The 24252-nt window shown below is 47.6% G+C and overlaps 1 protein-coding gene across 19 annotated transcripts in view; it reads right to left on the reverse strand.

The window, feature by feature from the left end:
* The window catches only part of celf2 (cugbp, Elav-like family member 2), an 897865-nt gene that overhangs the window by 379295 nt on the left and 494318 nt on the right, over window positions 1-24252 (reverse strand). Inside the window, exon 1 of one of the 19 annotated variants that reach the window (XM_086010713.1) lies at window positions 16819-16935. The exons of 17 other annotated variants lie outside the window; for them this stretch is intronic. In XM_086010713.1, coding sequence (XP_085866839.1) covers window positions 16819-16871 — 53 coding nt within the window. In that variant the 5' untranslated portion in view covers window positions 16872-16935. Of the gene's footprint in view, window positions 1-16818; window positions 16936-24252 lie in introns of those variants that run through there. One more of the 19 variants, XM_086010730.1, reaches the window with a different exon arrangement.

A 24252-nucleotide genomic window follows, 5' to 3' on the forward strand; every position in this document is an offset into this window, starting at 1 on the left:
CGCTATAGAAATGTAAGTCTTTCTAAAACAGAAGGCCAACCCTGGGGCCATTTGGTCATAATGGATTCGTACCACATCGTGTACCGCACTGAGACATCAGAAGATTCTCTCGCAGAAAAGTTCTGTATCAGATCTGCATACTGTGCCGGTGGAATTGACTGTACAAGGAGCTTCAGGATAAGATTGGACAGCACAAAGATTGATTGTATATCAGATTGATGACATCTCTTAAATTCAGCTGAGGCTCGCAAAAGTGGTCGGTGGAGCTTTAAACAGCTAAGTATATCCAAGCAGGGGGGCCATTGTAACATTAGACTTAAAAAACAAATAACAAAACGCTCTGCCTTCTCTCTGCATTATTGTTACATTCACCATTCATAAAATGTCTTCACCAGCTGATCGCTTTGCCCAATTCTCCAGCCCTCCTGTTCCAAAGCTGCTGACTTGTGTCAGCTGCCCTTCGGAATCTCAACCAAACCACCCTCTTTGTTTGTCAACCTCTCGACTGGGGACCATGTCTGGAGCAGACACTCACTCAACCTCTCGACTGAGATCGATATCTGGAGCAGTGAATGGGAGGGAAAAAAAACCTTCAAAAAGAGATGGTGGGGGAAGGGGGGGGGGTCTAAAAAAAAACCTCTGACTTGATTGCCATATGTGATCTTCGATGTAAAAACATTTCTTTATATATGCTTAATCGGGAAATAAAGATTTTCACAAGACTTTTTTTTCAAACAGCAGAAAGGATAATGAACTGTGGTAATTCTTTTGTAAAGATTTCCTTTACTTCGAGTGTTGAGGATTTTTAAGGGGAAGAATGCTTTCTATTGTTCTGATTGATTGTTTTTATTCAATAATATACGTTTAGACTGCATCTGCAGGCAGGGTGGGCTGCATTGTAACGGTAGAGGGTAGAGTACAATAAACAACAACAATGTACATTTGTATAGCATCTTTACCGTAGTAGAACACCCCGAGGCGCTTCACAGGAGCGATTATCAAACATAATTGGACACCGAGCCACACAAGGAGAGATTAGGACAGGGCTTGGTCAAAGCTTTTAAGGAGCGTCTTAGAGGAGGAGAGAGAGGTAGCGCGGCGGAGAGGTTTAGCGAGGTAACTCCAGAGCTTGGGGCCTCGGCAGCTGAAGGCGCGGTCGCCAACGGTGGAGCGATTAAAATCGGACTGCACAAGAGGCCAGAGTTGGAGGAGCACAGAGATCTAACAACTTGCATTTAGATAGTGCCTTTAGCATAGTCCCAAGGGGCTTCACGGTGGTGAAAAATGATTGCTAGCACAAAAAAAATAGGTCGAGCACACATGGGCCTGATGGTCTTTTCACGTTCTATGTGACACAACTCAACGGTAGGGGAAGAATTAGGAGAAGTGACTAAAGGCTTCTGAAGGTGGGAAGAGGCAAAGGGCTTTAGGGACAGAGTTCTAGTGCATCATGTGACAGGAGGGGCAGCGACATATAACTTTACGTGTTGGTTCTATGAGTTAGAATGGACATTCCCAGCAGGCCAAGTTTCACACGAAGGTCCAGTTTGACTACAGCGCGTTGGGGTTCTCAAGCTTTCGTGTGGGGGACTTGCTGCCAAATACTGACACACTCCTGGGGACCCCCTGGGGACCCCCTGCCCTAACTGCTGAAAAGCACTGCCATCTGTCCAAGGGAACACCGTGCTATCATTGCAGGATATGCTTGTTTTATTATTTATACAGTAACCTAACTGACGTATTAGCGATCCAACAAATACAGAAATCTGAAGATCCCACTGACCCCCAAGGATCCCCTCGCACACCTCCTACATCCAGATAACCCAAGTTGAACATCTACGGCATGCAGAGATTGTGTCACCCGCAGTGAGTCTGCCAACAGGAACACTAGGATTCAATAATCTATGCACTAATGGAAAATAACATGACTAATATACGTTACACTCTGGTAGCACATTTCAGTCCAAACATTTGCTCGTCTCTGCTCCAGTTACAGGGCCTGAGTGACAGCAGTGGTTGACACACCAGCTGGAAGAGCGAAGAATGTTACTGGCAGGTTCGAGGTGCCCACGCTCTGGGCACCTGTAGCAGTCTGCAAGGACATTAGATTTCCCCAGCGCCGGAGCCTGCAGATTCCAGCAGAGAGAACTACAACCATCATCACCGCAGTGAGCTCAGACCTCATTATTAACCGTCCTGCCTGCTTCCCAGGCCAAGCGTGTATCACTCTCCACTCAACCACACTCTGCCCACTTAGGCCCACGGCCGAAAAATGACCACAAACTGCTGCTGCTGGTTTTACATAAGAATCTTAAAAAGCCACAGGACTCAACCAGCCTGTCCCTTCTTCACCAATCAATCATCCCATTCACCTGCCTTTCCACCGAATCCCTCAATTCATTCCCTTAACAGAAATGTATCCAATTGTGTCAGTGCGGTGCCAACCCATTCCAAAAACCCTCCTAAAAATCAGAGACAGAAATTAAACTCGGTTCCATCTATAATCTTCACGCGATTTGACAACCCTGCCAATTGTTTTTGCGGAAACGTAAAAGTCGGTGCGAGTACTCCCACAGTCCAGTTACACATTTGTTACGCAGCTTGAAAAATGTCATTCCAGCGGGTGACAATGTCACAAACTGAAACATTTTAGGGCTGACACACGTAGGTGGCACAGCACAACTTTCACACTCAGTAGCGTTGACATAGCGCCAGAATTCTTTAATCATGAGAGAGGGGAGGCTAAAATGCAGGCGCTACTGTAAAGCGGTAAGTCTCACTTGTTCATCAGTTAGAAAAGAAAGACTTGCATTTCTATAGCGCCTTTCACGACCACCGGACGTCTCAAAGGGCTTTACAGTCGATGAAGTACTTTTTGAAGTGTAGTCACTGTTGTAATGTGGGAAACGCTGCAGCCAATTTGCACACAGCAAGATCCCACAAACAGCAATTTGATAATGACCAGATAAACTGTTTTAGTGATGTTGATTCAGGAGTAAATATTGGCCAGGACACTGGGGATAACTCCCCTGCTCTTGTTTGAAATAGTGCCACGGGATCTTTCACGTCCATCTGAGAGAGCAGACGGGGCCTCGGTTTAACGTCTCATCCGAAAGACGGCACCTCCGACAGTGCAGCACTGGAGTGTCAGCCTAGATTTTTGTGCTCAAGTCCCTGGAGTGGGACCGGAGTTGTACTTTTTGAAATTAAACATCGGAGTTGAAACACGAATGGAGGGGAAGGAAGTTCACACAATAACTTATCACACCCTCAGGACATCATAAGACGCTTCACAACCAATACATTACTTCTGAACTGCAGTTGCTCATCTTATGTTGGAACATTCAGCCGCCACAAAATACCAATCAAAAATAAAATCAAAGGAGAACGCACTCATATCTGATAGCAACCAAAGCACAGTACAAAGGACAAAATTACGTGGTAATAATGTCTAATTATGTGCTGGTTCTCCAGTACTTAAAAGGCCATAAGTATGAGACTGACTCCCTCTTCCTATTAATAAACTCAGCTCGAGATCTAGAAACTAACAAGGCCTCCAAGTGCCTGGGTTTTTGTGTTAAGTTTATTTGTAATCCAAGATTCAATGGGAAAGGAATTATTATTTTTTCTCTCCAGAGTTGTAACCTTTTTTTTATTAACATTTACGCACTTGGAGCTGAGAGTTGTGAGAAAAATGAAGGACATTCAACTTAAAAACACCTAATTAAAGTCCTGGCGCGTGTGCGGGGGCATCTGTACGTGGAATCACTTCATTAAAGGTCTCGAAACAGCTTTGCATCCAGCACCTCCTACTGGTTTGCAAACTTTGCCATCTTTGCACAATGACTGACTTCTGCAATCCAGTTCCCACTGGTTACCGAACTGACAGATGTCAGATATTGTGCTGAGGGACTGTCCACAAGTGCTTACTCTCAAACCGATGTAAAACTCTGATATTAATGTGTTAGTTGTACCCCGTCGCCGGGGATGTTTAAAGTTGCCCTACCACACTACCAGATCGTGCAAAAAAACAAGAGCATTTATCGAAGCATCTCCTCGTGGGTTTGCTCTGCTTATATCTGCAGTAGATGAGTCCAGATGTCCATATAAATCCAGGGAGGGTCTCTCTGATTGCTTGACCATAATTAAATCTATCGTTCATGCCTGAATGTCCATGGAATGAGACCGTGCAATGTCCCGCCAGTTGACTAGAAGCGTTCCTCAAACTGGTGGGAACGACAGGGATTGATGATTGAATCTACGGTCCATCCAAGTTTTACAATCGCTATTTGAAAATCTTATGGTTACTGATTTTTAGTGTGGATAGGCTGTCTGGCATGTCATTAGTGGTGCCTTCCTTTATTTAGGTGATGTGTGTGTGAAGCTGTTCTGGTGGCACTGGGCTTTACTCATACGATATCCTTGCTTGAATGCTGAGCAAAGTGTTAAGTCCCGCAATACATGCGGCCTATAGGTGACTCCAGACCCACAGCAATGGGGTTGACTCTTAACTGCCCTCTGAAATGGCGGCTCACCAGCCACCTTCTCGAGGGCAATTAGGGATGGGCAATAAATGCTGGCCTCGCCAGCGACGCCCGCATCCCGTGAATGAATTTTAAAAAGGCACTAGAACCCTGTTATGAGCAGAATCCTTTCACCTGTCGTAACCAGGTCCAACTGAAGCATTTGACATTTACAGCCCAAGTCGGCTGAATCCTCCAACAGACACAGTGCTGGAGAACCGAGAAACTTGACTTTGTGATGTTGAGGGCACTTCCTCCTCTGAAGAGGCCATTTCACAAAAAGCCCTGCAGGCTGCTCTCCCATTAGCCCATAGCACGGCGCACCGTGTAATGGGTTGCTCCGTCGTACAGGGGCAGGCAGCTTGCATGTCCCATCCTCGATCTGTACTGAATTTGCTGGTCGCAGCTGGAGTTATTACAATTGGCCTCATTCCAAGGTCACGTGGTCAAGCAATGAAAGTCTAAATATGGGCAAGCAGTCAGAGAAGAGCCTCCCTGGCGATTATTCGCATCCTGGGCTTGTGTGTCGCAGATTTTGCTAAGCCTGGGAGCAGGCTCACCAGGAATTACTTCAGTAAATTCCCTGCTGTGCACAACAACAACAACTTGTATTTATATAGCGCCTTTAACGTAGTAAAACGTCCCAAGGCGCTTCACAGGAGTATTTTAAGACAAAATATTTGACACCGAGCCACATAAGGATAAATTAGGGCAGGTGAGCAAAAGCTTGGTCAAAGAGATAGGTTTTAAGATGCGTCTTAAAGAAGGAGAGATAGGTAGTGAGACGGAGAGGTTTAGGGAGGGAATTCCAGAGCTTAGGGCCTAGGCAGTTGAAGGCATGACCACCAAAGGTTGAGTGATTATAATCAGGGATGCTCAAGAGGGCAGAATTAGAGGAGCGCAGATATCTCATCAGGTTGTGAGGCTAAAGGAGATTACAGTGATAGGAAGGGGGGAGGCCATGGAGAGATGTGAAAACAAGGTAGAGAATTTTGAAATCGAGGCGCTGCTTAACTGGGAGCCAATGTAGGTCAGCAAGCACAGGGGAGATGGGCAAGCGAGACCTGGTGCGAGTTAGGACACAGGCAGCTGAGTTTTGGATGACCTCAAGTTTACGTAGGGTGGAATGTGGGAGGCCAGCCAGGAGTGCATTGGAATGGTACAGGCTGATAACAACCTCAAGCAGCTCTAAAGGAAGGGGAGCCAGATAATGTGGTCTGGCAAATCAATGTCACTGTTTTACCTCAGTAATGGGAATGTGACCAATGTTTTACCTCAGTAATGAGAATGTGACCAGAGTTCCTGCCCCCTGCTGGGACATCCGACGAGCAAAGTTATGAGCTCAGCTGTCGCTGAATCCCATGGTGAGACAGCCTGCTGAAACTCGAGAACTGGACACACACAAGATGTGCATGGACGTGTACTTCAATGTGAGTCACCGCTTTCAGGAGAAGGAGAACAAGGGAGGAAACTAGGTGCAACACCCTAGAAGTAACGCTGGTGCCGTAGGTGCATAGAGAACATAAAATAAATCAGTGCACCTCACCCACCAAGGCCCTGGAAATCTGCGGGGGTTCTCCCAGTTTCCCGACGTAACTCCAGCAGCAGATTGGCGGAACGCCTAAGGGAAGCGGCTGTTTTCAGTCGTTTAAGCCTTTTCCCTTGAGAACTCTGCCGGCCTCTCGCCAGAGTTACGACGAGAGACTTTCAGTATGGAAATTCGAGAGCCCAAGACTTTCCAAGGAGCTTCATGTTGGCTCTTGGAATATTACTCTGGGTGGGAGGAATGCTTTCAATGTAAAATATTTGCCCCGCTCTCCGTCACCTCCCCAAGCCGACGCAAAGACGGGTAAAACTTGAGGGGAGATATTTCAACTTCGGCAGGTCTGAAAGTAAACTCAAGAGCCCCAACACGGCGGGAGTAAATTTAACCCAACTCTCTGGGCAGGAAACCCAAGGGATCAGGTGGAACACAGTTTTTTAACATTTCGCCCAATATTTACTTCAATGCAGAGTAAAATCGGGCGGGGTGTGAAACCAGTGTTCCACCCATTCCCGTCAGTTTTTCGATGGGTGGGTTAGGTTAGAATTGCCCCCAGTGTCTCTTGACTGGATTCAGGTGATGCAAGTGGCCAATGGGTCCATCTCTGGCTGCCTGCCTTTCATCTGAGTGGGAACCAGCGCTCCTCCCTCCCCTACACTGGCTCGAGCGCAGGTATAAAACGTGCAAGATCACGACGTGCGCTAAGAGGAAAAGGGCTTTTTTTCCCTGGCACCGAAAGGCGGAGCTGCGGATTTCATAAGAACATAAGACGTAGGAGCAGGAGTAGGCCATTCGGGCCCTCGAGCCTGCTCCGCCATTCAATAAGATCATGGCTGATCTGATCTTGGCCTCAACTCCACTTCCCCGCCTGCTCCCCGTAACCCTCGACTCCCTTATCGTTCAGAAATCTGTCTATCTCCACCTTGAATATATTCAATGACCCCGCCTCCACAGCTCTCTGGGGAAGAGAATTCCAAAGATTCACGACCCTCTGAGAGAAGAAATTCCTCCTCATCTCTGTTTTAAATGGGTGCCCCCTTATTCTGAAATTATGCCCCCTAGTTCTAGATTCCCCCATGAGGGGAAACGTCCTCTCTGCATCTACCCTGTCAAGCCCCCTTCAGAATCTTATATGTTTCAATAAGATCCCCTCTCATTCTTCTAAACTCCGAGTATAGGCCCAACCTGCTCAACCTTTCTTCATAAGACAACCCTTTCATCTCCGGAATCAACCTCGTGAATCGTCTCTGAACTGCCTCCAATGCAAGTATATCCCTCCTTAAATAAGGAGACCAAACTGTACGCATCCTCCGTCGAGCAATGACTCCAACTCCACAGTCCATTCATCTCCACAAGCGAAATGTGCTTTTCTTCAGCAGCCTGAAATAATGGGACCAGCTGACCTCAGCACCCACCCCCCTGCCCAGTTTGCAGCTCACACCCACCAATGCTCCCTCTAATTTTTTTTGCTCCCTGTGCGGCCCCCTTTAAATTTGCCGCAGCGGCTGCGCATGCGCGGTATCGCTTCCAGCGGCAGCGCTGGTGAGCGGCCTGCGCGGGTCCTCGCGATTGGTGCACGGCCACACACCTCAGAGGGACCATTGACTACCAACCCACTAACCGCCCCCCCCCGCCACCTGCCTTATTGGCTGAAAACCGCAGGCACCTGCAGCCAGAGGGCCCTCCTGCCTCTGACAGATTGGTTCCTTCCCATAATGGGCCTTTTTCTTAACTCTGATACCTGGATGAGATGCGCCAGGAGTTTCTTCGCAGCTTTCCCCCGACCGGCTGCTGATCTTTTACGTGTGCATCCCGGGTTACATGAATCAGTCATTCATGAAAGAAAGACTTATGAAATAATACTGAGCGGCCTGTGGGTGGCGCTGTCCAGGGAGAGTATAAATACACGGGCACGGGCCCAGCTTGTGCAGGACATACTTAACAGGAACTAGTGAAGGACAATTAGACCTCCATGTTGTAAAACAGTTGATTAAAGCTTTGTTTAACGCTTAGACCAAGTGCCTAGTAGTTTTCTTATGTCACCGGGGTTTCTGTTGATCTTCTGCCGAAGGTACGGCGGCTGATCGGTGCGGACCCTCCCCCTCCCCCGTGCTTCTTAAACCACTGCCGAGCGATCGCGCAGACACAAAATGGCGGGCACATCCCAAACCATTTTTTTTTTGCACAGTCCATTCCTTTCTCCCGCCTTTTCTCAAAGCCACTGCGGTGGTGCGAGGTTTTACAGGTACTGGCTCCCACCCCCCACCCACCCCCCACCGCTCTCAGACCTCGCTCAAGCAGCTGTATGTCAAAGGTGAGCCGAGATAGCAAAGGTCAGCCGGCTATTCGACTGTGGGGGAATCACAGCCAAGCTCTAATCCCGTTCTCAGCTAAGGTCTGCAGACGTCCACTTTCAGGTCACTGAACAGTGATCGGGAGCAGGATCCCTGCCTGATTATCCACTGCTGGCTGGCAGAATTGAGGCAGTTTGTATATACCCTGGGCCCAGCTGAAACCAACCAAGTCAGCACAGGCTACGGGATTGAACCCGAGACCTTTGTGTTCCATTTACCCAATAGGCCATTGGGGAGCTCCGTTTCTCATTGTTATAGACAGAAGCACAAGCAGGGAGTGAGCAGCTAGCTGTGAGTACACCAGGTTGATACAGAAGCCCAGAAATGATATTAGTTTCACATCTTCTATATGATTTTTTAACACAGGCTGTAACCTCTTTATTTTAAATGGGTTAATGCCACCACTGAAATATCAGAAAGAGGAATGTCGTACACATGTGTAGTCCGTCCACGAATATGGCCAATATTCCTAAGCTTTTAAAGTGTCAGCCTGAGGCTCAGTGGGTAGCACACTTTCCTCTGAGTCAGAAAGTTGTGGGTTCAAATCCCACTCCAGGGACTTGAACACATAAAGCTACGCTAACGCTGCAGTGCAGTGCTGAGGGAATGCTGCACTGTTGGAGGTGCCGTCTTTCAGATGAGATGTTAAACTGAGGCCCCGTCTCAGGTGGATGTAAAAGATCCCATAGCACTATTTCGAAGAAGAGCAGGGGTGTTATCCCTGGTGTCCTGGGCCAATACTTATCCCTCAACCAACATAACAAAAAAAAGACAGATTATCTGGTCATTATCCCATTGCTGTTTGTGGGGCTTGCTGTGTACAAACTTTGTAACATGGCACGATGCATTGCGCACACCAGCAACTTTGCAACAGGAGTCACTATAAACTGGACCAGACTTGGCGAATCCAGTGACATTGGAAAATGATAGCAAGGGTGTCCTGGCCAATATTTATCCCTCAACCAATATAACAAAAACAGAGTATCTGGTCATTATCACATTGCAGTTTGTGGGACTTGCTGAGCGCAAAGTGGCTGCTGCATTTCCTACATTACAGCAGCGACAATGCTTCATTGGCTGTAAAGCTCTTTGAGATGTCCGGTGGTCGTGAAAGGCGCTACATAAATGCAAGTCTTTCTTTTTATTTTATTCAGACTCGGGATGTGGGCGTCACTGGAAAGGCCAGCATTTATTGCCCATCCCTAGTTGCCCTTGAGAAGGTGGTGGTGAGCCACCGCCTTGAACCGCTGCAGTCCGTGTGGTGAAGGTGCTCCCACAGTGCTGGTAGGGAGGGAGTTCCAGGATTTTGACCCGGCGACTGTGAAGGATCGGCGATATACTTCCAAGTCAGGATGGTGTGTGACTTGGAGGTGATGGTGCAGAAATAGCGCAGAGAAGCACCGGGATTCTACAGTCTGCAAATGTCAATTCTTTTTGTTGTCGTCTTACAGGGAAATACAGACACCAGAGGGCCGACTCCCCAGGGTCACCAGTCACAGGGAGCGCTGCTTGGGAAATCACACATTCATGCAGCTTGTGCACTGTATTAATGCAAGTTCTTTCTTTCTACTAACAAACAGTTAACAACCGCGAATACTTATGAATAACAGAACATGCCGGCCTAGAAAGCTGTCTTGGGCAGTGGTGTGTCTAGAATGGTGTCTCATAACATTTTTTATTCAACAGCTTGCTGCTACAGTTTGGGATTTACTGCTTATCGCACTCGCTAAAATAAGATTACCCTAAAAAAAAATATACTGCAATTACATTATTTTTCTTCACGGGGATATTATGCTCAATTGTTGCAATTTTTGATTCAAGTGTCTATCAGCCGTGGCACCTGGTCTGAGCTGGCAGCTTATTACAAGTAGAATAAGAAAATACAAAACTGCCACAGTTCTATTCGGAAAGGTAAAAGTCTCCTTCTCCTCTCTCTCTCTCCCTATTTAATTCTCAGAGAATGGGCTCTGTTAAGATTGTGTTTCTACCTCTCCACTGCTACCTCTTGTTCAGTAGTCGCATTGCTCCTGCATGTAGTCACTGAACCATGTTTGCCAAGAGATACCCAAAGCACAAATGCTCCAACCAACCCAATCGTTCCTCATTTAAGGCATTTTGGAGGGTAACTGTCTTGAACGGAGATGGGATTCCTATCTCTGGGATATCGTGCTTTGCACTCACTCCCACTATCATTCTTGAATTTGCAGGCACTTGCTGGGCAAGGGCAGATGGCAGGATGGATTTGCATATGAATGAAAACATTCGCAATGGGGCACGGCAAACGTTAAACACTTCTTTGAGAAAATAGACTGCAAGCATTTTTTTTTTAACGTTCAGGGTTTGGGGATAACTATTGACAACAAAACTGAAAAAATGAAGGGGGTCCGACAATCTTAAAGACTTAAAGAAGCTGCGGTGTGTCAGGCGGTGTCAGAGCGAGGAATTCTTCGTTTGGGCAGTACTGGAAGGGGCCGTCACTTCTTTTCAACCCCATGGCCTGCTGAAACCTTTCCCTTATCCGTCACTCCAGAGGACACGGAGTAAAGCTGGTTGAAACTACCAGAATGATACCCGGACCCCAGGGGGGAAATTACGAGGAGAGATTACGCAAACTAGGGTTGTATTCCCTGGAATTTAGAAAGTTAAGGGGTGATCTGATCAAAGATTTCAGGATATTAAGGGGAACAGATAGGGTAGATAGAGAGAAACTATTTCCGCTGGTTGGGGATTCTAGGACTAGGGGGCATCGTGTAAAAATTAGAGCCAGGCCTTCCAGGAGTGAAGTTAGGAAACAGTTCTACACACAAAGAGTGGTAGAAGTTTGGAACTCTCTTCTGCAAATGGCAAGTGATGCTAGATCAATTGTTAATTTTAAATCTGAGATTGATAGATTTTCGTTAACCAAAGGTATTAAGGGATATGGGCCAAAGGCGGGGAAATGGAGTTAGGTCGCAGACCAGCCATGATCACATTGAATGGCAGAGCAGGCACGAGGGGCTGAATGGCCTCCTCCTGTTCCTATGCCCCTACGCTGTCATCTCCTATGGTTCAGAGCCACTCTCTCCCGAAAGCAATGAGCTTCCCATCCCAGGCTGTTTCATCTCCTAATTAGCCTCCCTGATTAAGGTAATTAGCGCTGGCTGGCTCGCGAATGACTACCTCAGCAGCATTCACCACACTCTCCTCTAAAGTTCCAGATATAAATATTAATGATCACACGCCAGGCATCTCTGTACCTTATCCTCTGTAGTACCGCAGTGCATTGCCACATTCAGCATCTGATAATGATTGCAAGTCTAACTCTATTATGGCCTAATGAAGTGCTCAGAATACGTACACTATTCTCTCACTATCCTGACATTGCATATTTTTCTTAATATACGGTATATTAAGTACTATGGCAGCACAATGCAGCTTTTCTCAATTATATTGGGGACTGAGGCAGCACGGGTCACGTGGGAACATGAGGCTGCTGCACAAAACAACACACAGACTGTGACCAAACCACAAACAGAGAGTCCGGCAAACAAAAAAATTTTTTGCAGCAGAGTGTCTGAAGAAAATCATGTGTCTTGAAACTGAGCGATTTCTTCATGTCTAATAACAATGCTTCCCTTCTACTTCACCCATGCCCTGTGACTAAGCTGGAGAACTTTAAAAAATTTATATACAAAAATCTACTTTGCAGCTAGCCGTCCCCTTTAGAAATGGACAGGTTTTGACAGCAATGATTCTTTCCAAAAAGTAATACTTTGAACTACAGTCACCACCAGAAATAGCTGCGCATTTAATATTTTATAAGTGGCGCCTTTATAATCGACTCTTATGGTAACGAGAAACGGTTAGAACCATTTGCCTGATATAAGCGGGTGCCCGTGATAAGCGTGGACGGTGTGAGTAGTGGGGACTGTAATTCAGTTCAGCTTTTAACAATTAGTTTTACCTGGTCCCTGGTTTGTGCCTAGCGGGAAGGGGGAGGGGGAGCGGGGATGGGATGGGAAGGGGAGAGGGGACAGGAGAGGGGGAGGGGGAGGGGGCGTGGGGAGGGGTTGGGGAGGGGGGGGGTTGGGGGGGGAGCGTGGAGGGGTTGGGGAGGGGGAGCGGGAGGGGGGAGGGGTTGGGGAGGGGTTGGGGGAGCGGGGAGGGGGAGGGGTTGGGGGGAGCGGGGAGGGGTTGGGGAGCGGGAGGGGGGAGGGGTTGGGGAGGGGGAGGGGGAGCGGGAGGGGTTGGGGAGGGGGGAGGGGTTGGGGAGGGGGAGGGGGAGCGGGGTGGAGTTGGGAGCGGGGAGGGGTTGGGGCAGCGGGGAGGAGTTGGGGCAGCGGGGAGGATGTAGTGTATGTACCTTTAAGGGGAGAACTACTTTTTACAGCTCCTGTATACTGTAGTACCGGCAGTGACCACACCTGTATATCAACCCTGAGTAGGGATCTGTACTTTAGTTTTTGAGTAACCTGCATCCAGTAAACACCTGTTAATTGTTCCTCTGCAGTCTTGTCGACCAGATCCTAGAGTCACAGGAAAGAATCAACCCCAGGTCTCGCGTACCTGGTGATGAACCCGACGTACAGGTAGCATCTACCCCAGAAACAGTAGCATCGGAAGCTGATGAACCAACCGACGACAGGGGGCCAGAATCGCCTCCGCACCAAGAGCAAGACACTCAGGAAAGGCACTATCCAGAAAGGATCAGGAAGCCGCCCCAAAGACTGAATTTATAAATGGACTATTTGCCGTTAATGTTGCATGTTAAAAGTGTTAATTGTTAAATGAATGTTATGGTACTGTTAATCTAAAAGGGGAGGAATTGTAGTGTATGTACCTTTAAGGGGAGAACTACTTTTTACAGCTCCTGTATACTGTAGTACCGGCAGTGACCACACCTGTATATAAACCCTGAGTAGGGATCTGTACTTTAGTTTTTGAGTAACCTGCATCCAGTAAACACCTGTTAATTGTTCCTCTGCAGTCTCTGTCGATTTATTGAAGAATACCATACATTAACATTCACGGATTCAACAGAGGGGGAGCGGGGTGGAGTTGGGAGGGGGAGGGGGAGCGGGGAGGGGTTGGGGAGGGGGAGCGGGGAGGGAAAGCGGGGAGGGGGAGTGGGGTGGAGTTGGGAGGGGGAGCGGGGAGGGGTTGGGGAGGGGGAGTGGGGAGGGGTTGGGGAGGGGGAGGGGGAGTGGGGAGGGGTTGGGGAGGGGCAGCGGGGAGGGGTTGGGAGGGGGAGCGGGGAGGGGCTGCTGGGAGGACGAGCGTGGAGAGGAGAGGGGAGCGCGAGTGGAGAGGGGGAGTGGGGAGCACTTAGGGAGAGTGGGGAATTGGAGCGGGAGGGGGAGCAGGGAGGGGGAAGAGAGCTGAGAGGAGGAGCGGGAGCGGGTGCGAAGATTCAGTGCTCCTGATGGCCGGGGAGGTGGAATGAAATCACAGTGTTCCTGCTCCCCATTGCTACCTCTGGTGGAAATTGCACATGTGTAAATAGCGGGTAAGGATGTGATCTGTCTCGGCCATGAGGCCTCCCACAGTAGAAGAGCCTGGTTACACTCTTTGTCGCGGTTCACACAAAGAATGGGCACTAGAGTGAGATAACATACATAGGGCCGCCAGAGCCTGTGGGTCCAGCAAGCGTCAGTGCCTTGCGGAGACTGAGGAGGGAGGGAGGCAAGAGGGAGGAAAGTGACGTCAAAGAATGATATGGAAAGAGTGATTAATTTCAGTCAGCCCATGCTGCTCTTGCATTAGCCTAGTAGCATGGTGACTGGAGAGGAGTCTGCCTATGCCAGTTCGACAGGGAATAGCGGCTGAAGAGACATGAGGGTAGATTTTTAACTTGTTATCCGGGTGTAAAACTGGCGATGTGGCTCAGCGACCGTTATAGAAACTGCTCGATCTGCATTGCCACTAATCTCACGTGGGATACGGTAGCCTAGCCGTTATGCCGCTGATACGAGTAATCTAGATGGACTCAAGTTCAAATTCCACCCAGGCAAGTGTGAGAATTTGAATTCAGTTTTTTTTTTAATCCGCAGGAAAAAAACCTGCTATCAGCATAAAAAAAGTAAAAACCCAATGGGTTCACACTGAGGAAGGGAATTTGCCGTCCTAGCTCGGTTTGGCCTGAAATGTGACACCCGTCCTACACCCTTCTTAGGCAGTCCCTCGGAACTGAGGATGACTTGCTTCCACACTAAAAATGAGTTCTCAGGTGACCGATGAGTCCAATGCGGGGCCTACAGTCTCTGTCACAGGTGGGGCAGATGGTGGTTGAAGGGGCGGGTGGGTGGGGTGCTTGGGTTGACGTGCGCTCCTTGCGCTGCCTGCGTTTGGCTTCCGCTTGCTCCCGGCGAAGAGACTCGAGGTGTTCGTCGCCTTCCCGAATGCTTCTCCTCCACTTTGTGCGGTCTTGGGCCAGGGATTCCCAGGAGTCGGTGGGGATGTTGCACTTTTTCAAGGAGGCTTCAAGGGTGTCCTTGAAGCGTTTCCTCTGTCCAACATGGTTGACTCTTACACACCCTCTGAAGTGGTCTAAGCAAGCTACTCAGTTGTAGCATTAGGATCGACAAGAAATGTCAGCCTTGTTTGCCAGCGATGCCCACATACCGAGAATGAATTTAAAAAATGGAAATGGGGTGGATTCTATAATGGGCTGCTGGTTCAGTGTATAGCCAGGGGACAAGCTGAAAATCTACCTCAAGTTACAACGGTGGGAGAGGGAGGGGGAAATATTCAATCAATCAATGAAGATTTCATTATTTTACAGCTTCATAGCACATTTATACTAAAATTAAGGTACAAAACAATTTGGTTTTTAATTTGCAAATGTTCCTTGTATTGAATTTTATTGGACGGAAACTGCAACCTTAGTCAGTGCGAGGGATTTGTGAACTGTGATGAGAAAGATACGACTTATCTTAAATCTCTGGGAAAGCTTTGTGGATATAAGAATATTTAGCACTGAATGCTTTATTAGAAAGATTTTTTTTTTAAATGCTGGACTCCCAGCCAGCAGGCTGCGAGCCTGAGTCCTGGGGCTGCCTGTCACTCACGATGACTGGCCTCAGTAGGGTGAGCTGAGCCAGGCTGGCAGATGGAGCACTGGGCGGAAGCGAGGTTCATTTCGTCTCGGCAGGGAGGCGGGAGAACTGACACTGCCCAGCCCGATTCACCTCAGCCACCCCTCCCTCCCTGCCCCGCTCCTCCTCCTCCTCCTCCTCCTCCCCGAGCGACGCCTCCTGCTGTTTGAGGAAAGAACGGCACGGAGCGGGTGGGGTGTCTCTCGGCCGCAGAGCGTGCAGCACGACGGTGAAAATGATTTGGGGGGTGGGAGGGAAAACCAAGGAGGGAAGTGGAGGGGGCTAGAAATAGGGAGTTTCGAATAACGTCTCCCAAAAATAAAGCGCGAGTGAACAAAACATTTGACACTATCTGCTGAAAGTGAAGCGAGCTCAGATGGGCAACGTGAAAACAGATACCGTCATTTGGCTTATCACTTTTATCTACAATATATTTGCTAGAAGCCAGACAAAAATAGGAGAGAGAGAAAGAAAGAGACCACAGAGCTAATCAGCAGCTAAACTTGACACCACAGCGCTGGGTGAAATGATAACGGCAGACATCTGGTTACCAGCAATAGAGCAGATTGATAGGGGAATTATTGTCAACCTAAATTGATTCTTTAACCTGACATTCTGTGCTTAATGGGGAAACCGCGAATAAATCTCCCACCTAATGCCATAAGCATACTCTGTTCTCCGAAACACTTCAGCAATATTAATACGATGTCAAGCAGGAATGTTGGGGCACAACCTGGCATAATATGGAATCCCTTTATCCAATATTACACGAGTTTCTTTTTACAAAGGTTTTAGGGGGGGGTGGGGGGAAAGTGGGGGAACAGGCAGAAAGGAAGCAGAAAAGGCAGCGTTAGGCACTGAAAGTGTTCCGACAGCTCCATTGTTCTGCTGTCCCGTCGGCAGAGAGAGAGAGCGATGCCTTCGGGCTCTCCACTGCCTGTCAGTGCATTAAACAAAAGGGCCGCATTTTTCAAACCCAGCTCCGCCAGTTTCCCCCAACATCTCCTCCACTTTCTGACCATATCCAGTGCCCCCCCCCCCAACCTCACAGCCCGGTGCAGACAGGGAATCGGTGGGTTACACTAGAACCTTACTGCATGGGGGAAACTCAAAAGCCCAGCCCTTGGGTCCGCGACAGTACTCAGCAATTTTCCACTTAAAAAAAAAGGACCGCAAAATGCACAACAATTCTTTCCCCCTCCTCTTCCCAGACACAAGCCAGACACACAAAAAAAGCATGCACAGAAACGGAGACTGTATCACGGCATTTAAACCGGGTTAAAACTCAACATTGTACACACACACACACGCGCACGCTACAGTACCTCAAAGGCAGCTCATCGTTTCTCACAGTAGCAGCAGATTCGGGACAGCGCATGCTTTGTGCACAGATATTCTCAACAAAAGGCAGCCCATAAGCGCGCGAAACATCAATGGCACAGTATCTCCACACTCAATGGCCACTCTCTCATCAATGCCGCAGAGGAGACAAGGGGGCCCTCGCTGAATCACTGAGCAGAAATAATCCTGCCTGACAAGTTATGTTGTCTGAGCATATCTTACATTAATGCAGCGTGCAGCCTCGGGGGGCCTTGTTTGCATTCAGCCGTTGCCCAGCCAGCGCCGGATTCCGTTAATTATAAGTACTATTAGGTGACAGGACAAAAAAAACATTCGGATGGTTACTGTTCCAATTTTTAACACGTAAGCACCAAACCAAGAGTTGCATTCAGAGTCGACCAGGCGTACAGAAATCAAATAGCTTTGTTACTCTCACTCAATACTTCTGACTCGATTTTTCCTGCTGCTTCTGTCTAGAATACCTCAAATGAATTAAACATTTCATCCTGAACCTTGCAAGGACATGAAAAAGGCCATGAAATCAATTGAAAGCTGACCTGGGTCAGAAAGAGGCTATTTTCCAGATTTTATTTTCACTCGAAACGTTATCAACAGTAATTTAAAAAAAAACTTGTAAATAATGTTCCGCAAGTTGAATGCTAAACAATTGTACCAGACAAGGAGCCAGAGCTCTTGATAGTGGAAACTAATAACCAAATGAAACTGGGAGTCAGCCGTGACTCGGTGGGTAGCACGCTTGCCCGTGGGTCAGACGGTTGTGGGTTCAAGTCCCACTCCATGGGCAGGATTTTCATTGGGCCGTGGAGGCGGGATTGGAGGCGTGTGGGGGGTTAAAATCCCGAAATCAGGGGTCCCGACCCCATCCCGCACCCAACCTGCCTCCATGCCAGTTTCAAAGGAGGTGGGTACCCGCCCCGCACTAGGACCCGCCTCCCCGAGGCGGGAAGTAATTAACTGCCTGTTAACATGCAGTTTTTAGCCGAATCCCTATTTTTAATGCTGAAGTGTGGGATTCCCAACGGCTCCAAATCACGCCAAGTTTGCGAGGCGGGCCATCGGGCTGAAGGACTTGGAGGGGTCGAGATGTCAGTGTTCAGGTGAGTGATGGGTGCATGAGTGCAAAGGTAAGTGTGTTTGGTGTGTCTAAAGTGTTTAAAGAAGTTTAAATGACCTGTACTTACCTTTTCAGCCTTCCTTCCTTTAGGTCTCGGGAGTCCCTCATCTCACCGGCACAGAAAGCAGAATGGCTGCGAACTGTCAAAAGTGACAGCCTGCAGCTTTCTGTGCAGGAGAGATTTCTAAATGAGTCTGTGGAGAAGGACTCAGGTTAGAAGTAAGACTGTCAGTGTTTGACAGCTTCAAACAGCTGTCAAACACTGATATTTCATCTGTCAAAAGGTCTTGACAGATGAAATATCAATGTGACGTCACCTGTTGCCGGGTGGCCCTTAATTGGCCTGCTAAGCCCGCTGGGCGGGCTCAACAAGGTCAATCAAGTTAAAATCGCGTGGATTGGCCGCATCTCGATGGAGGCGGGACTACAACCCCGAAAGTTGTAGTCCTGCCTCCTACCCGACTCCTGAATGAAAATCCAGCCCCATGAGTCTGGAGCACAAACTCTCAGCTGGTGCACTACTGAGGGGGTGCTGCACTGTCAGAGGTGCTGTTGCTCAGATGAGACATTAAACCGAGGTACCATCTGTTAGCTCGGGTGGATGTAAAAGATTCCGCGGCACTATTTCGAAGAACGGCAGGGGAGTTATCCCCGGTGTCCAATATTTATCCCTCAATTAACATCACTAAAAAAGTAGATTATCTGGTCACTATCACATTGCTGTTTGTGGGAGCTTGCTGTGTGCAAATTGGCCGCCGTGATTCTACTTCAAAAGTATTTCATTGGCTGTAAAGCGCTTTGGGACGTCCTGAGGTTGTGAACGGCGCTATATAAATGCAAGTCTTCCTTCTTCTTTTGCAAAGTCGAATCCATATCTAAAATAGTCGATAAATATGTCTTTCTGTTATACAAAAAAAAGATGGGGGTGAAGGCTTGAACCACAGAGGGCTTGAGGTATGGGCTTGGGGTGGGGTGAACAGTCCAATAAGGACCACAGGGACAGCTCAACTGCCAATGAAATAGGACACTTTTTCTGAACTAACTCTGGGAAGGTTTTTTGTTGCCAATCTTAACCGAAATGCTTATCCCGCAAAATCCATCAGCAATAATTTTAACTCCACTTGTAACCTCTGCAAATATATTAGTCGAGCTGCTTTATTGGAAGAAAAACAGCTGTTCTCCTTCCCCTCCAGCAGCAACCCCATCTGTTCCTTTGTGTAACCTATCTCCTAAAACTTTGGTGCCTCCTTCTTGCTGCCCCTTTTCTGCTAGCTCCATTCAAGAGAAAGCTGACCCTCTCTCCTCCAACTCTAATCTCAATCATCTGGGAAATGAACCTCTTCTCATTGCTCCTTAACCAGCTGGAGGGGGCTCCCCATTCACTTTACCCTTCTTGGAAATTTGCTCATGGTCACTCTATCCCTAAGAAAGGTGGTCCCTCTTACAATTTGAACAACCATCTTGCTGCCTTTCCATTGGGTGAAGGAAAGGAAAAGACTGCCACAGATGCCAGAATTTGTTAAAGACCTGGGAAATAGAGGATGATGGAGAATTGAGGACCAAGGTTGCTACGATATAGATCAAACCAATGCTGCTCAATGCGACATTGGCACTTTCAAACTCTCAAACTATCCAGCACTTTGCATCTTCTGGCCCAATACATGATTGCCAGTAAGTAATTGTTTTCAGCATGGCCATTCCACTTCTCAACTTGTTGCCGATGTTTCACACCACTCAAACCCTGCTCTGCAACACTTTGGTGAGTCATCTGCATCTCCAAAATCCTTTGACAAGAGTCTTTCACTGTGCTCGTCCAAACAAGTTACCATCATATGACCTTCCCAACAAAGCTATGTTCAATGCTTTCCAGCTCTCTCTCAAATCGTTCCATTTGTACTGTCACAACACAATGGTTGAATTGCACCATCTTGATTGCCTTCATGTCCTTTGCTAGGGAAATGAAAATTATGAAGGTGGAATTTGACTTCAGCGGTTGTGCCTCTATTTCTACCTGACTCACCGCTGACTCAGCTATTCACACATTCTCTGTGTCTCATTAATGTCTTTAATTTCTCTCATTATGCCTCCTATTGTCTCCTGGTAATATCACCAGTTAGTTAACCATCTCCAGTTTTCCATTTACACACTTTCTATTTCTTCTCTTGTGTGCATGTGCTTGTGTTTGTATGTGTGAGTGTGTGTGTGCATGCGTGACCTTTGTGTGTGCGCACGTGTTTTTTGTGTGTGTATGCATGTATGTCCGTGTTTGTGTGTTTTTCCTCCCCCCTTTCCTCTTGTTCCAGACAGGCTCGGCTGTGATGGCCCAGCACAGTCACCCTGCGAGCCAACACTCAGTGCCTCAATGCTCAACACCTGAAATGCAGGCTTTTTGTTCTCTCCACAGATGCTGACTGATCTGACGAGTGCTCCCAGCTTTTTCTGTTCTTGTTTCAGGATTGCCACTTCAGTAAGATACCGAAGGGCAGCTGGCATCAGAGGAACACTTCCTGAGCGAGAGGCAGCACCATTAGCAGGGGGGGGGGACAAATAAATAAGTCATTTCTGAATGTGAAATACGCTTTAATAAAACATTACAAAGCACATCGATTTCAATTGCAGAAAAATTGCAAACCCTCTTGCCCCCCAAAAAATGCAGAACGTTTCACAAGAAAACATCAGAAGATATTTCATTCAGAAATTGTTGTGCCAGGGTAGAATCACATTACATTCTTGTCTCTGATAACACAAACTACAAAGGTATCGACTCCTGGAATGCAGAACCTTTCAGTCTTTCTCTAGTTGCAAGTGTCTATTTTTAAACCACCTCACTAGGGTATTCCACAGGGGCCCATTAAACTACACTCCTCAGCAATTCTCTCCAATATGTCGGGGAGAAATTAAAAAAAAAACATTCCTGCTCTTCCTTACACATCGGGTTCCTCAGTACTCAAAGGAGTCCTGTTTCCCTAAATTATAACTGAATGGTAGAGAAGATTTATGGCCCAATTTGGTGAGGGAGGGGAGAATGGGATGGAGATTAATGTTGCTAAGCAAAACCCTATTGTTAAACTTTTCTTCTGATTTTATTTAATTTTGCTTAGCCTGTAATCTAGATAATTAGATAAACTAATCTTTTCTCCTAATTCTGGTGAATATATTTTCTTTTAAAACATTTTATGTGGCTAGGTTTGACACAGTGGGTGGTGGCATTTGGGGGCTTCACTGAGTGATACAGAATGCGCCTTGATGGATTGGGTGAGCAGGGGGTGGGCATCACATAAGAAGAGCGTAAGAAACAGGAGCAGGAGTAGGCCAATCGGCCCCTCAAGCCTGCTCCGCCAATCGGCCCCTCGAGCCTGCTCCGCCAGTCGGCCCCTCGAGCCTGCTCCGCCAATCGGCCCCTCGAGCCTGCTCCGCCATTCAATAAGATCATGGCTGATCCAATCTTGGCCTCAACACCACTTTCCCGCTCTCTCCCCACACCCCTCGACTCCCTTGCAGTTCAAATGTCTGTCTATCTCAGCCTTAAATATATTCAATGACTCCGCCTCCACAGCTCTCTGGGGTAGAAAATTCCAAAGATCCACGATCCTCCGAGAGAAGAAATTCCTCCTCATCTCTGTCTTAAATGGGCGACCCCTTATTCTGAAACTACGCCCCCTAGTTCTAGATACCCCCAATAGGGGAAACATCCTCCCTGCATCTACCCTGTCAATCCACCTCAGAATCTTATACGTTTCAATAAGATCACCTCTCATTCTTCTAAACTCCAATGAGTATAGACCCAACCTGCTCAACCTTTCTTCATAAGACAACCCCCTCATCCCAGGAATCAACCTCGTGAACCTTCTCTGAACTGCCTCCAATGCAAGTATATCCCTCCTTAAATATGGAGACCAAAACTGTACGCAGTACTCCAGGTGCAGTCTCACCAGCACCCTGTAAAGTTGCATCAAAACTTCCCTACTTTTATACTCCATACCCCTTGCAATAAAGGCCAACATTCCATTTGCCATCCTAATTACTTGCTGTACCTGCATGCTAACTTACTGTGTTTCATGTACTCGGACCCCCAGATCCCTTGTACCGCAGCATTGTGTAGTCTCACTCCATGTAAATAATCATTTGCTTTTTCATTCTTCCTTCCAAAGTGGATAACCTCACATTTTCCCACATTATACTCCATCTGCCAATTTTTTGCCCACTCACTTAACCTATCTACTGTATATCCCTTTGCAGACTCTGTGTCCTCCTCACAACTTGCTAACCCACCTATCTTTGTATCATCATAACATTTGGCTACTTTACACTTGGTCCCTTCATCCAAGTCATTAATGTAGATTGTAAATAGTTGAGGCCCCAGCACTGATCCCTGTGGCACCCCACTAGTTACTGATTGCCAACCGGAAAATGACCCATTTATCCCGACTCTCTGTTTTCTGTTAGTTAGCCAATCCCCTATCCATGCCAATCTATTACCCACAACCCCGTGCGCTCTTATCTTGTGCAGTAACCTTTTATGTGGCACCTTATCGAATGCCTTCTGGAAATCCCAATACACCACATCTACTGGTTCCCCTTTATCCACCCTGTTTGTTACATCCTCAAAGAACAATTGGCCTCATAGGCTAAGGGGTGGGGGGTGGGTGGTGATATCAGCCAGGGTTCCTGTTCTCAATTGCTATCCAGAGATCCTTGCTGGAAAGTGAACCTATGGACATTGGATTACAGCTGTCAGACGGTGATGTTGGTTGAGAGATAAATATTGACCAGGACTTTCCTGCTCTTCTTCGAAAAGTGCCGTTGAATCTTTCATGCCCACCTGAGAGGGCAGACAGGGCCTTGGTTCAATGTCTCACCTGAAAGGCAGCAACCTCTGACAGCGCAGCACACCCTCAGCACTGCACTGGAGTGCCAGCCTGGATTATGTGCTCAAGTCTCTGGAGTGGGACTTTGAACCCACAGCCTTCTGACCCAGAGGTGAGAGTGCGACCCACTGAGCCACAGCGGTCAAATGGCCCGCATTCACACACCACTGCAAACCAGCAGCTTCACTAGAGGAGTAAATGTTTGACAATTGGGTGGGAAAGAAAGCAGGCTCCACATCCATTGGTGGCAAATGGGGAATTCAGATCAAGGCAATCTTGGGAACATTAGCTAGGAATTGGATTGAGCTATCGCTGAGGCTGCCTGAACACAGTAGAAACAGAATCCACATCAGTTACTGCTTTCATTGTGTAAAATAAATATCCAGAAACCACAAAACAGGGCCTCAGTTCGTTAACATCCCCTTTATTACCTCTGAGCTGGCATTCCATTAATTTTAATGAAGGTACTCTTATGCTTCATATGTTATTGATGTGACAGCAGTAAAGGGCTGCATCGCATCAACAGAAACACTGACTGGTGTTCCACACATTCACCATCCATGGGAGCTACATGAGGAAGAATTCCTGCTCTGACCTTTCCTTCATTGGCCTCCAGCACCATTCCAACCAAGCTCAATGCAGACTTCGAAAGACAGAAGGAAAGTACTTGCATTCATATAGCGCCTTTCACCACTTCAGGACATCCCAAAGCGCTTCACGACCCATTGAAGTACTTTTTGAAGTCAAATCAAACCAAATCAACTTTTATTGTCATTGTTAGTGCACAAGTGCAGTACAACGAAATGTAGGCTTGCGGCTCCCGAGAGTGTACATTTAGATTAAGACATTTAAACATTCAACATACATTTGGCTTGTAATACATTAACATAAACATAATCATAATAAAGTGCATTGGCAGATGTGCAGGCTTTAGAGTTTATTTGTGGAATTCAGTAGGATGACAGCCCTGGGAAAGAAGCTGTTCCTAAATCTGGTCGTACGGGTGCGAATGCATCTGTAGCGTCTCCCAGGTGGCAGGAGGGCGAACAGACTGTGGCTGGGGCGGGTAGGGTCTTTGATGATGGACCGTGACCTCCGTAAACAGCGTTTCTGGTATATGTGCTCTATGGTCGGTAGTGTAGTCACTGTTGTACTGTTGTAATGTAGGAACGTTCAAGGGCAGCAGAGGTGATTCCGGGAGCAGAATTCACCAGGGGTGCGTGTTGGGAAATCATGGGCATGCGGCCTGAAATATTCCACCCCTTTAAATTAATGGTTGGAGAATCACTCCCTGCGGATTCATTCCCAGTAACTTCTCTCCCTCCTGGGCCGATGTAGCCCCCTGCCTTGCCCAGAACGAAGACTTAGCTGTCTCCACCCCCCCCCCCCCATTTTCCTGCCTGTTTCACATACCG

This window comes from Somniosus microcephalus, chromosome 17 (genome assembly GCF_052327205.1).
Source record: "Somniosus microcephalus isolate GS21.2 chromosome 17, FLI_Smic_1.0, whole genome shotgun sequence".
NCBI lineage: Eukaryota > Metazoa > Chordata > Chondrichthyes > Squaliformes > Somniosidae > Somniosus > Somniosus microcephalus.